The following is a 14,318-nucleotide window of genomic DNA, read 5'->3' on the forward strand; positions in this document are numbered from 1 at the left end:
AACATCCTGGATCTCCTAGACAACAGAGACCACATGACCAGATGAGAAGGATGGATGACTGCAGGACCAGATGGAGAGCGGTGGTCGCCTTTCTTTCAGTGGGCTGAGTAAGTAATCCCTCACTAAGACGACAGAAGTATCAGTAATAAGATTCCATCATTGAACAATGTAAAGGTTGTATAGTTGAGTTAAAAGTATTCATCTCTTGTGTTTGTGTCTCACAGGGCAGGACTCCTGAGACCCAGTGAGTACGGTGACGTCCTCCCTGCCCCTCCCCCCCCCTCCGACACCACCCGCTCCACCCACCAGCCGAGAGGAGGAGGGGCGTCCCGTCCCCACCGGCACAGAGGACGTAGTTTGTCTCCATCTGCTTCTTCTGTGCTGGTGGGTTTGGGAAGCTCCTCACACACACACAGGAAGCCGTCAGCAGCTCTTTGCATCTGCTCACAAGTCAAGAAGGAGAACACAGCATGTTCATGTAAACTGTATGTACTGTATGTATACTGTTTACAGAGGAGCACAATACAAATAAATGTGTGACAAACTTTCTAAATATGTCTTTGTCTTGGAAACAATATCATATTTCTGATATAATTTCAGCTCTTTGACTCAAAGGCTGTTAGTACTGTTAAGGATTGACAAATATAATATTACATGTTGATATGAATAAAATAGGGAAAGCTTTAGATTACTGCCCCAACATGTAGCATAATTCTTGCCAATTTAATTATCACTAAATCATAAATAATTGAAATCTTTACTGATTGTTAACTAGTACAGAACTGATGACACATACATGTAGGTGCAAGGGAACAAGATGTGACGTTAATGAATAAGGGGGAAGCAATGTGGGAACTTAATTATTCATATTATTATAATTTATATATACATTTATGAATATATATATATATGTATGTATATATGTGTCTGAATGAAATAAAAAAGTTATTGATAAATACATTATTTTATTTACAAGAACTATAAATGATTGAAAATTAGTTATTTAACACAGCAACTGATTATTCATTTAGAAAAACTATATTATGAAAAAGAACTACGAATGAATTATTGAATATATGATTGAAAAACTGATTAAAACTAAAACATTTACAGTGTATTAATATCTGTATCCAGTAATCCTTCTGAGCAGGCATTCTAGGCAGGAAACAGGAAGTCCTCTGTAGCGTAGGCCGTCTCATTTCGGAGACCGCATGAGGAGGTGCCAGGCTGTTGTGGCTGTGTATGGTTCTTCCACACGCTACTGAGGCTCCTGTTTGTTAAATGAATAAATTGTGAAATTGCCAATATAGTGACACTTTTGTATTGTGAGATTTTCTTTGGTTCAACTTCAGTCATGTTGAGTTCATGTGAAGCTTCTTAAATAGTGAATATAACATGTATAGGGGCTTAAAACAGCTTTGCATCTGTCAACAAGCAGCTACACCGAGTCATGAGGATTACTTTGTAGAACACAGGATTTTAAATCAGTCCACACAGATCAAAGCATTGCCACATATCCAACAGCTCTGAGAAAGCATCAACGGTCAGGGAGGTAAGAAGATGAACACATAAGACGGATTGTAAACACTTCAGGAATAATACTAAGTATTTCATGAGGTAGTTAAGCATTAACTTGGGTTTGTTAGACAGAAAAAAACAATGCTTTATCCACACATACAACTAACAGGCCATGCTGGCAGTAAAGATGTGATGATCATTAAACAAAAAACATTGAAGGATGAAAAATTGAGGGGAAATAAACATTGCTATTCTTGGATACCACTCTGCAAAAAAATAAACCAAAAAAATAAGTGAATTGTGTCCTGAAGGTGGACCCAGACAGGATTTCTTTAAGATCTTGCAGTACTATGTCTGCACAACCTTACCTACTTCACACATCAGAACACATGTAATCCTTCAGGTTTAGGGACATTTGTACATACAGCAGCATGATCTAACAGCAAGTGGGCATTAAAGTCATTATAGTGGATAATATACATGTGTATACTTATACTGGAAACAATGCAGCCTTGATACACATACTGTTGCCCTGTACCTTGGGCCGTCCATGTTGTACTGAACTGTGTTCTTCATTAACTGCACTGGTTTGAAAAGAGAAACCCAGAGGATGAAATGAAGACAGGAGGGTTTTTGCTGAAGAGCATTCGTTTATTTTCCACAGGTTACTTCAGAAACAGGTAATTATGTACACAACATCTGGAATGTTGGATAAATGCATATCAATCATTTCACTGTGGCCGTTTCCAGTAGGTAGGTAGGTAGGTAGAGATAGATATATAGATATGTGTCTGAATGAAATAAAAAAGTTATTGATAAATACATTATTTTATTTACAAGAACTATAAATGATTGAAAATTTGTTATTTAACATAGCAACTGATTGAATTATTAACTGATTATTAATTTAGAAAAACTATATTATGAAAAAGAACTATGAATGAATTATTGAATATATGATTGAAAAACTGATTAAAACTAAAACATTTACAGTGTATTAATATCTGTATCCAGTAATCCTTCTGAGCAGGCATTCTAGGCAGGAAACAGGAAGTCCTCTGTAGCGTAGGCCGTCTCATTTCGGAGACCGCATGGTCCAGCCTTCGCGGTGCTCAAAGGACGGCTGGGTCCTCCGAAGGATGCAGCCCCTGAATTGAGACACAAGCTACTGACTCCAATACAGTGGCTCGGATCCAATGGTTCATCATCTGTATAGAGAGTGAAATGAACCCAGCTTCTACTACTCTGGAGTTCAGGAATTAAATTAAACACCGTGCAACATTTTAATTGAAACTAACTGGTGGTCAAAATCATAGCTGCTCAACATCAGTATCCGTTATTACAAAATGGAAAGAATATGACAACAAAACAAAGCTTAAAGAGAGGGCCAAACCCCAAGGACCAGACAAGGAGGACATTCATCAGAGAGGCAAAGAAGTACACGTGACATCCTCTGTCCCAGGACCCTCGAATCGGTACAGGAACACCCCCCCCCCCCTCCCCCAAAAAAGAACTTTGACGGAGAGAAAAAAGGAAGAACCCTTAGAGAGAGCAACAGAGGAGGGATGCCTCTACCAGGATGGACAGAAATGCGATAGATGTCATGTGTACAAACGAATACAATTTCACAAGGAGTTCGTTTTACGTCCCTTACATAACCCAGTCTATTTTTCTCCCACTCATGCTGCTGCAACATAAGCTATTTATTTTACAATAATTCAACATCTAAATAGGACACAGTCACATTATGTCACTTTGTGAAAACCAAGAGAAGCGAATGGCTTTGTAGTTGTGAAACATCAAAGCAACTCTGGCTGGATTAACAGTCTGATGGCGTCACCCGCCACATATTCACGTGTTGCCATTATTCAACTTCTCTTTAAAATGCTCTTTAATAGCTTTAATAGTCACCTTTAGTAAAAGCTAACTGCTCCTGTGGTTAGTTTGAGACATGAGATGAAGCTTCTTTTTTGTAGAGTGATGTCAACAATTAGCCAGATACAGCAAAGAAATGCACCATGTGTACTCATTGTTGTAGACATGCAGAGGCCATGTTGCACATGCATGAATGCTAATGTTATCAGCCTTAATGAGAGCCGTCGACTTACAAATGACCTGAAACAGAAGTAAGACGTCTATTCATTGTAAAGTTAGAGTAGGTAGCACAGAAGTAGCATGATCACCCAAGAACCCAACAGTGAGGAACACATAATTAAAGGGACAGTTCAAAATCCAAAAATCTTGTTTTCTTCTAAACAAAAGACAGACAGTAAAAGCAGTACTTGATAATATATATATATATATATGATAATAATATATGATTTTACTTGAGTATTTCCCTTTTCTATTACTTTATATTTCCACTCCACTGCAATTCTGAGGCAAAGATTGTACATTTTATTCCACTACATTAATTTGATAGCTTTAGTTACTTTGCAGTTTCTGATTGATAATGAAGAATATAAATCAATATATTCTTTTTAATGGGCCATTCTGCGTCATCAGTACTTTGAGCACTTTGATGCTGATTCATTTGTACTTGCACGAAATAAGATTTTGAATGCTGGACTTTTTCACACCGTAGACTTTTACTTGAGTAAAACATCAGAGTACTCCTTCCACCACTGTTTTTATCAGTTTAGCCCTTTGTCCATAGGATGTCTTGTATTTAACCAGCAGCACTAAAAATAAGCTGATCCTGGACACTGTTGTGAAGCTGAACTGAGGCTGTGTCACACACAACGAATGACCCGAGGCATAGAGGTAAATCTACAACAGAGATGCCTGAAATGATCAAAATTCATATTGCAATGCCCCAAACACCTGCAATAAGCCATTCACACACTCATAGGATCATAAACATCCCTCATAGTTCCAGGGGAGCCGCAGAAGGAGAGTCTAAGGAAGCGAGGAGGAAATTCAAACCTCTCAGGTCACCCGATCTCATCTGCTGCCGATGCTCTCCTCTCTCTGACAGATGACCGCTGCCTCTTTCAGGTCACTTTCCACTGTGCTTCGGCTTCACTGACAGACTGCCACAGCCTCTTGTTAAAGGTGAAGAGCCGTAGTGCTAGTTCTGTCAGCCAGAGGGAAACATCCACCGGTCACAAACTGGCAGGCGATGGATTCATCTGCTTGCTCCACCTCAGTCACCACATAAGAAGCATAATCGACAAAAAACACCTTGAATCGATAACAAGCTTGTTCATCATCACACTGTACACTATAGCTTCCACAAACACGCATCCATTCTCATAAAGGACAACACGCACGCACGCACACACACACGTGTATGAATAAATAAAAAAATAAATAAAATAAAATGAAATAGATTTATCTCTCTCTTGGCTCAGAAACCAATATTTTACCGTGTAACTGATTGAAAACGACACATTCACTGTTGTTGGGCCCCGTAATATTTTTCAGTATATGGCCCACAAAAATAAGAATAAAACGTGTTTGCCACCCCTGCCCGACACTCTTCACATATCACAGGAAATGATTCCAGACCTGCTGCTGCGATGGCTCCTGCTGGTGCTAGCCCAAGCTCCACTTTGTATCCCCCTGCAGGCATCAGAGACCCAGTGGAGGTGTTTGCCCCAGACACTCATCAAGCTTCTCCAACACCTTCTTCCACAGAGGGAGCAGCAGAGGACACTGGCTGTCCCTGCAGAGTTTGTGTGGACTCAGATAATATCTATGTCCAATCCTATTGCGAGTTAGTTTACTCTCACTGAGACAACCTCCGGCCGTACTTCTTCCTCTAATCACAGACACAAGGGATTTGAGATGTGCCAGCTGACATTTGAAGCCTCGCCCTGTATTCATCCAGGGACATGTTCTCCTGCGTTCTTTCTACAACTAACGAATCCTGGAAAGCAGCGAGCATTTTGGAAAAATCACCTTCATCCCCGACTTTTAAATCGTCCATTGATTTCTTTATTTACCGTCATTATTTATAGATTTTTGTCCCCCATTTTAGCTCCTTAGTGTATTCGTTTGTCTGTAAGTTACTGCATTTCTCTGCGTACAAGCTGTTCCTAACCAATTGTCATTGGTCAATAAAGTTGTATTGAAGTTAGAGTGACCCTTTAAATAAGGCAGATCAAAAACGGCCTTCACTGACACATTATTTCCTTCTTCTCCCAGATGATCTATAGCTCATGAAGACATTTGATCCAACCCTGCCCTCTAGTGACATCTGGTCCCCACACGGTGAATTATTCTGCATGGCCATCAATGAGACATTATATTGAGGGCAATCATGAGGCTTTTTAATTCTATGTAAAAAAACAAAAACTAATTTGGGACTGCCCCCATCACTGAGAGGACTAAACATGTAGCGATGCAACAGCTCTTCATCAACACATCCAAAGACAAATTCTTCTTTGTTGTTTTCTATATACAGAAAGAAGAGTTCTTTCCCTTTTATTCACGGATTCATCATCACAGGACGGTGCTGCAGGTAGAATCAACAGTGATCTGTGAGAGGTTGCTTTTAGCTCGGCTGCACTAGACATCTGGAATACGCTGCAGCTCCGTCTGGAGCTCCATAGTCTGGTTTCAATGGGTCCATTCAGAGATCTAGTTCTAATCAAATACTTTTATTTATTTTTAAAAAACATTATAATCTTGCAATGATCACAACTGATATTGTACATTTGAAGTTGTTAGTTTTATGTCAATTGAAACACTTATGGAGACAGGACTTCTCTGATTAAATACATTTTAAAGAATCTAGTAATGTGCAAGACTGTCTAATATTTTCAATTTGAGGTTTTTAGGATAAAAGTATATGACCTTGTGACTGCACTCGTGTCATGTTAGGGAGAGAGAGTTGAGCCTGGGGCAGACAATCATCTCGTGTCTTGAACAGTGGCAGACCCGGGAAGAAAATGACAATTAACAGAGAGAAGATACATTGTTCAGTTACTCCCTTTTAATTCAAAGTAAAACAGGAATATATAAAATGATTAAAATCCACATTTATGGACAGGGAGGCCATATATGACATGAAAATAAACAAAAAGCAGAGAAGGATTGCATTTACATTGTGCATTTACACTGTACATTTCATCATTCACTCCTGTTTCCATCTCACTTTATAAACTTGGTTAGTTTGGCTACTGTGTGTCTGTACTACTGCAACAATTACAATCACAGCCACATAAGAGTCAAGCAGGAATGGAGACGGAGTTTTGTAGGCCAACCAGGGAGTCGGCATCACACTGGTTCCCTCCACAAAAAGCCAACGGATCAGATTGTTGCAGAAAATAAGCTCTGTGGCAAACAAACGTTAAGTTTGGATGCAGTCGCCACAAGCAAAACGCCAACGTTGGGCTATAAAGGACCTCCACCACGGAGACGTGACCTCCACCGCTAAGACAAAGGAGGACCAGTGTTCTCGTGTTCTAGTGATCCATTTAGACACTTGTTGGCAACCAACGTTTTTAAGACAATTAAAAGCTTCTAAACTCACCAGACGGGTATTTACTAACGTATTTATGGCGCAGAACAAAACATTAAAATCTCTTCAGCTTGTGTTAACCACAGACATTATTTCAGGCATCCAACCAAAAACATATAAAAAACACAAAAAACATGGACTTTTAGATGAGGGAACAGGAAGTGCAAAAAATGCTGACTCACCTTTGCAGCACTCAATAAAAGAACAATGAAAAAAAGACACATAATCAAAACGTGCTTTGGGTTCCTTGAATGGTACCGTTTTGCTTTCCTTCAACAGATTTCAGAGAAGTGATATTGTATCAATGGAGGGAACAGCCAAAATAAAGGACGCCGGTCATAATGCGCAATACATTCGCTACAACGTAACAAAAGTATGATCAGAATTTTCCATTCCCCAACATCTGTATTTCACTTCATTGTCTTGTTACATCAGCTTGTGTGCACCCTGGAGCAGAGAGGTGGGTTGATGTTCATGTCTGTGTTTTCCAGTGGCTAGTAGGGCTGAGATGTCAGTAGATGTGGATCTTATAGTTAGTAGGGATGTTTGTGTTTACACAGCCCAAACAGCCAGAGTACCAACTGAATACTTGATGTTTTTAAATAAATCTGGATTTTGGATGTGAAAAAATGACTGCGCTGTTACCATATGAAGCTTTAAATCAGGGTTGAGCTTAGACATTAGCAATGGAGTATAGTCATGTTTTCCTCACCCAGATCATTTTTGTACAATCCCCTGAAGCAAATTAGGTTTAGAAGAGAGTGTGGAGTCAATACGATGCCAAAGAAAGAATCTCTGACGGAGTAAAAGTGTCCCCCCCTTCATCGAGCTGCAGGAATCTAAATGAAAGTGTCTTGTCGGCTCATATCAGCACGTTAGGTGGGCGTCTCCTATATTCTAGCAGTTACCCGAACAGCAGTCTGTCGACAGTGGACATGCCGCTTCAGCACAACAGCAGCATGCTAACAGCTGCCCGTACAAGTATGAAATATTAAACTTGAATACGGACACACAGTGAGAGGTTTTCTTGCGGAGCTGCAAAGCGAGAGCTCGTGAAGCAGAACAGGGTGAGGTAAGGGGGGGGTCTGGGTTCAGATGCAGAGCTTCACTATCACTCGCTGAGCCTGCTCTTGTTCAGGATGGAGGAGATGGACTTTAGAGACGGAAACTAAATAAAAATCTACTAGCAGCAACTAAAAACCTGATTATGCTTGTTTTTAAATCATAAAGACTTTGGAACTCTTCCGTTTCTCAAATTGAATTGACGCGCTCCATATGACAGAGTTGCATTGTCACATTAACATTCATTCAAAACCTTCTTGGCATTAAACACTTATTTTTTAATTCATGAAAAGTGATGAGCGCAGTCTAAATGGGAAGGGGGGGGGGGGAAGATAGCATCTACGTCGCCTTTGTCACTAAACACAGGTGTAATACTGTCCATGTTCGGTGTGAGGTGACGCCATAAGTCCAGTTCAAAAACAGCACTGAGAGCAGAAAAAAATAAAATGCAGAGTGAGACTGATCGTGCAAATAAGAAAGCAGAGCTTCTAACTGCCGGAGGCGGCGACAGCAATGGAAGTGCCACGTTGGGGTTAGCAGCAGTGGCAGCGGCCGACACAAAGCCCCTCACCACCTCACGCACTGAACGTGGAGAACGCCGATTAAAAAAATGAGAAGCTTTGTTCGAAAATAAATACTCTGCAGTGACACCGTTTTCTGATGAGTCTCGGAATGTATGAAAATATTTCACGCGTCGTCTTATACAAATATGTGAACACTTCTTTCATTGAGAGTGTTTTTAAAGTCTTGTACATATCTATTCTGTCATTGCATGTTTTTTTTATGACCAAAACTGTTTTTAATTAAAAGCAAATGAGGGGCGTGGCAGTGAATCTTAAATAAATGTCACAGCCTTTTGAGGTGACATACGGAGATGTACTGTAAGTTCCATCATTAACCCACGTTTTTAGAAACCTACCGTTTCTTCCAGCCGAGTAAGTAGTTAGAAGGAAAGGTTGTTAGAAATACACCCGTGGTGGCTCTCATACTGTACATTCTCTCTCACACACACGTGAATTCAAGATATTGGTCGTACAGTATTTGTACATTATAGTTAAGTGCATCTATTGGGTGAAGTTTGCCCCACTGAACTGTATGATAAATGCCATAAAAGTTGAATTAAGCACTTAAAAGAAGGTTTTGTGTTGTTTGCAATCTTAATGTGGTAAACTCCACCCAGCTGGTACTTCAAGGTGGTTAAAACAAACAGAATTACTTGCAACTACAGTCTGAGTCGGACTGTTTGTTCCTTCCACACACACACACACACACACACACACACACACACACGGCCGACAGCTTTCGCATGGCGTTCGCTCCGGCACTCACAGCGCGTTGGGTGAGGTGCATGCTGAGGTGCATGCTGAGCTTTAGCTGTCGTCCTCTTCGTTGCTCTGGGTCTGGGTCTTCTCCGGATTGGAGGAGCCTTCGAAGCGCTGGGAGGCGATGATGGCCTGGTGAGACATGCTCTTCCTCACGATGTCGCCTTTCCTCCACAGGGTGATCTCCTGCAACACGACACGAGAAGAATGACATAGGACATGCTGGAGGGATGAATCACATGTGACCTGCTGGGAACTGTGTCGGACGGTCATAATGAGCCAAAACTACACCCATGAGAGAAGCTGAATGTCAATGATTGATTGACCTTTAAGGTGAACAGTGCGCATGGTTAATGTCTGCTGGGTCAACTAGCCGAAGCCTCTACTGTAGAATGTTAAAGAGTACCTTTGGTGTTTGTACGTGTTTCTATGTCTAATCGGGACAGCGTCGCAGCCTCTAAACGGGACAGCGTCGCAGCCTCTAAACGGGACAGCGTCGCAGCCTCTAAACGGGACAGCGCCGCAGCCTCTAAACAGGACAGCGTCGCAGCCTCTAATCGGGACAGCGTCGCAGCCTCTAAACGGGACAGCGTCGCAGCCTCTAAACGGGACAGCGCCGCAGCCTCTAAACGGGACAGCGCCGCAGCCTCTAAACGGGACAGCGTCGCAGCCTCTAAACGGGACAGCGTCGCAGCCTCTAAACGGGACAGCGTCGCAGCCTCTAAACGGGACAGCGTCGCAGCCTCTAATCGGGACAGCGTCGCAGCCTCTAAACGGGACAGCGTCGCAGCCTCTAAACGGGACAGCGTCGCAGCCTCTAAACGGGACAGCGTCGCAGCCTCTAAACGGGCAATTCAGCACCATCACCGTGCGTCCACTGAAAAAGCTCCTTGTTGCCCGACATGGTCAGATTGGGCCTCATTCACCAACCCGCTCACAAGAAGATCCTCTTCAAACCCACGAACAAGGTTTTCACAGAGATTGTGACTCAGCAATGTGTTGGAATTTGGGATTCATGTTTAGAGCAACCTAGCACCCTGACGACACAATGCTAAAGAATAGGTTATTGTGTTTTCTTCCATTCTACAGTTGTATAATATAGGATCAAATCACAAAAATATTTTATAATCCTTTTCATACCAGTATAAACTGCTTACAGTGATAAAAGCTTGGGACATCATTCCCATACAAATGCTGTTTAAATAACTCACTTACAGTAATCTAGTAGTCCGCTTACAGTGTTCAACCAAGTCTCACTGGAGGAGACGGCTCATTCTGACATGGAGAGGCAACTTGTTGCCAGGAGAGAAGGGGGGAAACGTGACAGAGTTGTAGAGAGGAGAGCCAGTGCTGGAGGACAGGAAGCGGAGCTCAAAGATCTTCAGTGTCATGGCTGAATATTTAGCTGATTTATACAATGTGGATGAGTCCTCTCACTCGTGCTAGACTTCTCCTCAGGGTCCTTTCCATGATTTTGTCAGGCATTTATGATAACAATATGAAACCGTCAGTAGCAGCAACCAGCACGTTTAGTGGCCGTACATTGACTGTGCGTCCCGTAGTGGAACACTGCAGCCCGATCAGCTGCTGCCGTCTGCAGTGCTCTCGCTTAATACTAAATACTGAAGTTACACTTCTAACAGGTGGTGAAACTATCTATGAGTTTCATCAGCCATGTAGAGAGTACTCTCTCGATGAATTGTTAAGTCTACTAAATGTTGAAATGTCATATCTCAGGGCCCCTGGTGACATGAAGCACACTTCACTTCCAGGCCAACATGAAGCCGTACCTGCTGTTTGAAATAGCGCCTCTCCTCCTCATCGATGAGGACCAGGTTGAGGTAGTACCGCACCGAGAACTTCTTGTTGATGTCCCTCATGGTGGGCGTCATCTCATAGCCCGCTAGGAACAGCCTGATGGGGATGGACTCTCCTGCGGCACAAGAAGGCAGAGACACAGTGTGGGACAAATGGACTGGCAGCAGAGACTCGGCTCATAACCCCATGGAGGCCTCGTCGTTACCTCTAACTGGCGCTCCGTCCATGATCTCGTACTTGGCTATGGTGTCGTTCTCGTGGTAGACGTTCGGCCCCGTGCCGGTCGTCTCCCGCTTGATGATGTCAATCTCCATGTGTCTGATCTTGATCCTCACCAGCAGGAAGTAAATCTTCCCCACAATCACATCTTTAAGGTGATACCTGAGAGGAAAAACGATGTCGTCTGTCAAAACCAAACACCTGCTTTTCTCAGGAAAACAGGTGGAATTAACAGGTGGAGCACTTCGGATGGAGGAGAAGGAACTCATTCATACTTGGATTTATTGTACTCAAACTCTATGTGCAGACAGTCCTCGATCCCCACTTCCATCTTGATGGAGGAGTTGAGCTCAGGGTAGCTGCTGAGTGTGTGCACCACGATGTCCAGCTCTTTGCTGATGTCGTTCAGTCTCCGGCTCACTGTCGCCCTCAGGAAGTAGCTGGAAGAGAAAAAGGGTCACATGGCAATGAAACAAGGAAGGACTGGACGGTGAGGGCTGCTCCTGGAGGAAATCCATTCAGAATCCTGATTGTTACATGAAAAAACTAAAACATTAAAGCTGAACCCTGTTACGATGCTGAAATTCGCACATCACAAACATTGGAAATAATCCATGCACACCACGCACAGTGCCCACAGCAGAGCCTACCGTAGCTTGACGTTCTGGCCGGTGTAAGACTCGTAGGGTTTCTCCACATGCGTGAACTCAAAGTCAAACGTCTGGGACTGCGTGAGCTCCCCCGGCCGAGCCAAGTCTTTCACGAGGGACACAAACTCATGGTGGTTCCCCCTGTCGTAGTACAGCTCTGTAGGAGACACGGTAGCGGCATCAGACAGCTGCAGTGGAGAGCTTTCATACATTGTAGTGAGGAGTTTGCACAAGCTTTTTATTCATAACCGAAGAAAAACTATCGTTGCACACAAATCCGTTCAAACTGTTTTCACTGAAGTACTTCTGGACTATTGACTTTGATTTTTTTTTACAAAGGCTGCCTTTTTGCCCTTCTACTCCTGATCCAAAGTACTTCTGCTTCTTTGCTGGGAGAGAAATGTCGGTGGACAGAAAAGGAAAAGGGAGGGTTTGCAGCACTGATGAACAATGTCAAGATGCATTTATGCTCTCATGGTGCGGACAGGACAAAGAGGAAGTCCCTGCTGCTGCTGCAACCTCAGCTTAACGAGGCTCACTGCATGCTCATGAAGGACAAAAGAAGTTTGAACAGAACTGTACACAGCTTGAAAGGCAAACAAGCTGCAGATGGACTGAACGAGGGGCTGTTTCCCTTAATCTAGTGGACCAGAGGCCAGCGTTACACAGAGCAACCTTTGTGCAATTATTTGCAGATTTGGTTTTTATCGTCAAGGTCGAGTTTATTTTTAAACAAACTACATTTTTATAAATGTATGTTTTGTCTGTAAAATATTGAAGTGCTAAGTAACCAGAGCTGTAGTAGACTAATGTAGTGGAGTAACAAACATAACGTTTGTATCTGAATAGCAGTAGCAAGTATTAGAAACAATTCAATGACAGTTCCAGTTTGTTTTGTGTCTTCACGTTCAGTGTTCAACATTGTTGCTAACAACAGCAACTTATACTTTGAACCTGCTACTAGTTGCATGGTGTGTGAATCAGCCGTAAACTAGTTACTATTGTATGAAAGCCACAGCTGTGCTCTGACAGAGCAGCGCCCTGTTTTAAATGAAAAAAAAGAAAAACAGGGGGGTCAAAGGACAATGAGACAGCTAGCCAATGGCTGGTGCGTCAGCTGACGTTAGCTTGCACCCACATCTGTCACGAGACCCGACACTTCTCAAACTGACACTTGTTACCACAGCGGGCCGGTGTGACGTTGAAGTGGCTCACGCGCTACTCGTATAAGATACATTGAATAAAGTACACGGCGCGGGTTAGCGCGTGTAGCTAGCTCCCTGACGTCTCCTCCTAATACTTTGCTACTTCTCTCAGCGGGCTCAGAGTGAAACACGCAGGCCCGCGAGCCGCTCACCTATCTGGCCGATAAACTCGATCTTGACGCCGTTGTGCTCGAGCCTCTTCCCCGGGTACTTGAGCGTCACGTTAACTTTCCCCGACACCGTCTCCCCGTCGTAGAAGAGAAAATACTTGTCCTTCCTGCCGTCTTCGCTTTTATGCTCGGCTTTCTTTCTCGTCTCGGCGTCATTCAGAACTACATCGATGTCCGCACTTTGACCAAACCCAAAGAAGCTCATCGCTGCTGGTGAGCTGTCACCGGGTCCTACTGAGAAACACCTGTAAACCACTGGAGCTGTGAGACGTCCAGCGCTTAAACTGCTTCCCAGATTATTGAATATTTCGAGTTACAACCGGTTGAGTGCGCATGCGCGGGCAGTCATGTGACGGAAAGCTGTATTTATCAAACGTTTTTTTATTTTTAAAACTTTTGATAACTATTCTCTCGGTGATATAATAACACAACAATACATTGTTGAATGTGGCCATTTAAAATACCAATAACCTTTCTACAATATGTCTGCACATTTTTGGCGCAGTATCAACAGGCGGAAGAAATAGTCCCTCTGAGTGAACAGTTGTGTGATGGCAGCGCTGCACCGCTAGAGGGCAAAGTTCAACAACAACGGGACGGATTACCTCTCTAGTTCCTGTTCAGTTAAGGTTTTTGCATCCCTGATATTCTATGCCATTATTCAGTATTTTAACATTTCCATACCAAAATAAAACCTCCCCCATATTATATATTCGTTTTTTTTTTCAAATTCTTGATACGATGAAAAAGCTTCTGCAACTTTAAAAAGGTTTCCACTGACAAACACTGACTAGTCAGTACCACATTTTCTGTAAAAAGTTAATGTTCACCAAATATGCCATAACATTAGTCAGTCAAAGAAGCCAACACCATTTGGCCACATGTTT

General features: G+C 42.7%; 1 protein-coding gene across 1 annotated transcript; it reads right to left on the minus strand.

Annotated features, from left to right (window-relative positions):
• Positions 1–6,437: 6,437 nt before the first annotated feature.
• LOC306788250 (vacuolar protein sorting-associated protein 26B-like) lies at positions 6,438–13,703 on the minus strand. Its single transcript, XM_079283690.1, has 6 exons — positions 13,414–13,703; positions 12,057–12,213; positions 11,682–11,846; positions 11,393–11,568; positions 11,160–11,302; positions 6,438–9,555 (listed from the first exon to the last, which is right to left on the minus strand). The coding sequence occupies exons 1-6, from the start codon at positions 13,634–13,636 to the stop codon at positions 9,418–9,420; spliced, it is 1,002 nt and encodes a 333-aa protein (XP_079139816.1). The 5' UTR covers positions 13,637–13,703; the 3' UTR covers positions 6,438–9,417.
• Between the last annotated feature and the right edge of the window lie 615 nt (positions 13,704–14,318).

The sequence above is a fragment of the Melanostigma gelatinosum genome (genome assembly GCF_949748355.1).
Source record: "Melanostigma gelatinosum genome assembly, chromosome: 14".
In the NCBI taxonomy this organism is placed as follows: Eukaryota; Metazoa; Chordata; class Actinopteri; order Perciformes; family Zoarcidae; genus Melanostigma; species Melanostigma gelatinosum.

Coding starts and splice junctions, on each gene's coding strand:
- LOC306788250 (XM_079283690.1), bottom strand. CDS start 13,636: ATGAGCTTCTTTGGGTTTGGTCAAAGTGCGGACATCGATGTAGTTCTG. Junction 12,214..13,413: donor CGAGTTTATCGGCCAGATAG/GTGAGCGGCTCG, acceptor TGTCTCCTACAG/AGCTGTACTACGACAGGGGG. Junction 9,556..11,159: donor GGCGCTATTTCAAACAGCAG/GTACGGCTTCAT, acceptor GTCGTGTTGCAG/GAGATCACCCTGTGGAGGAA.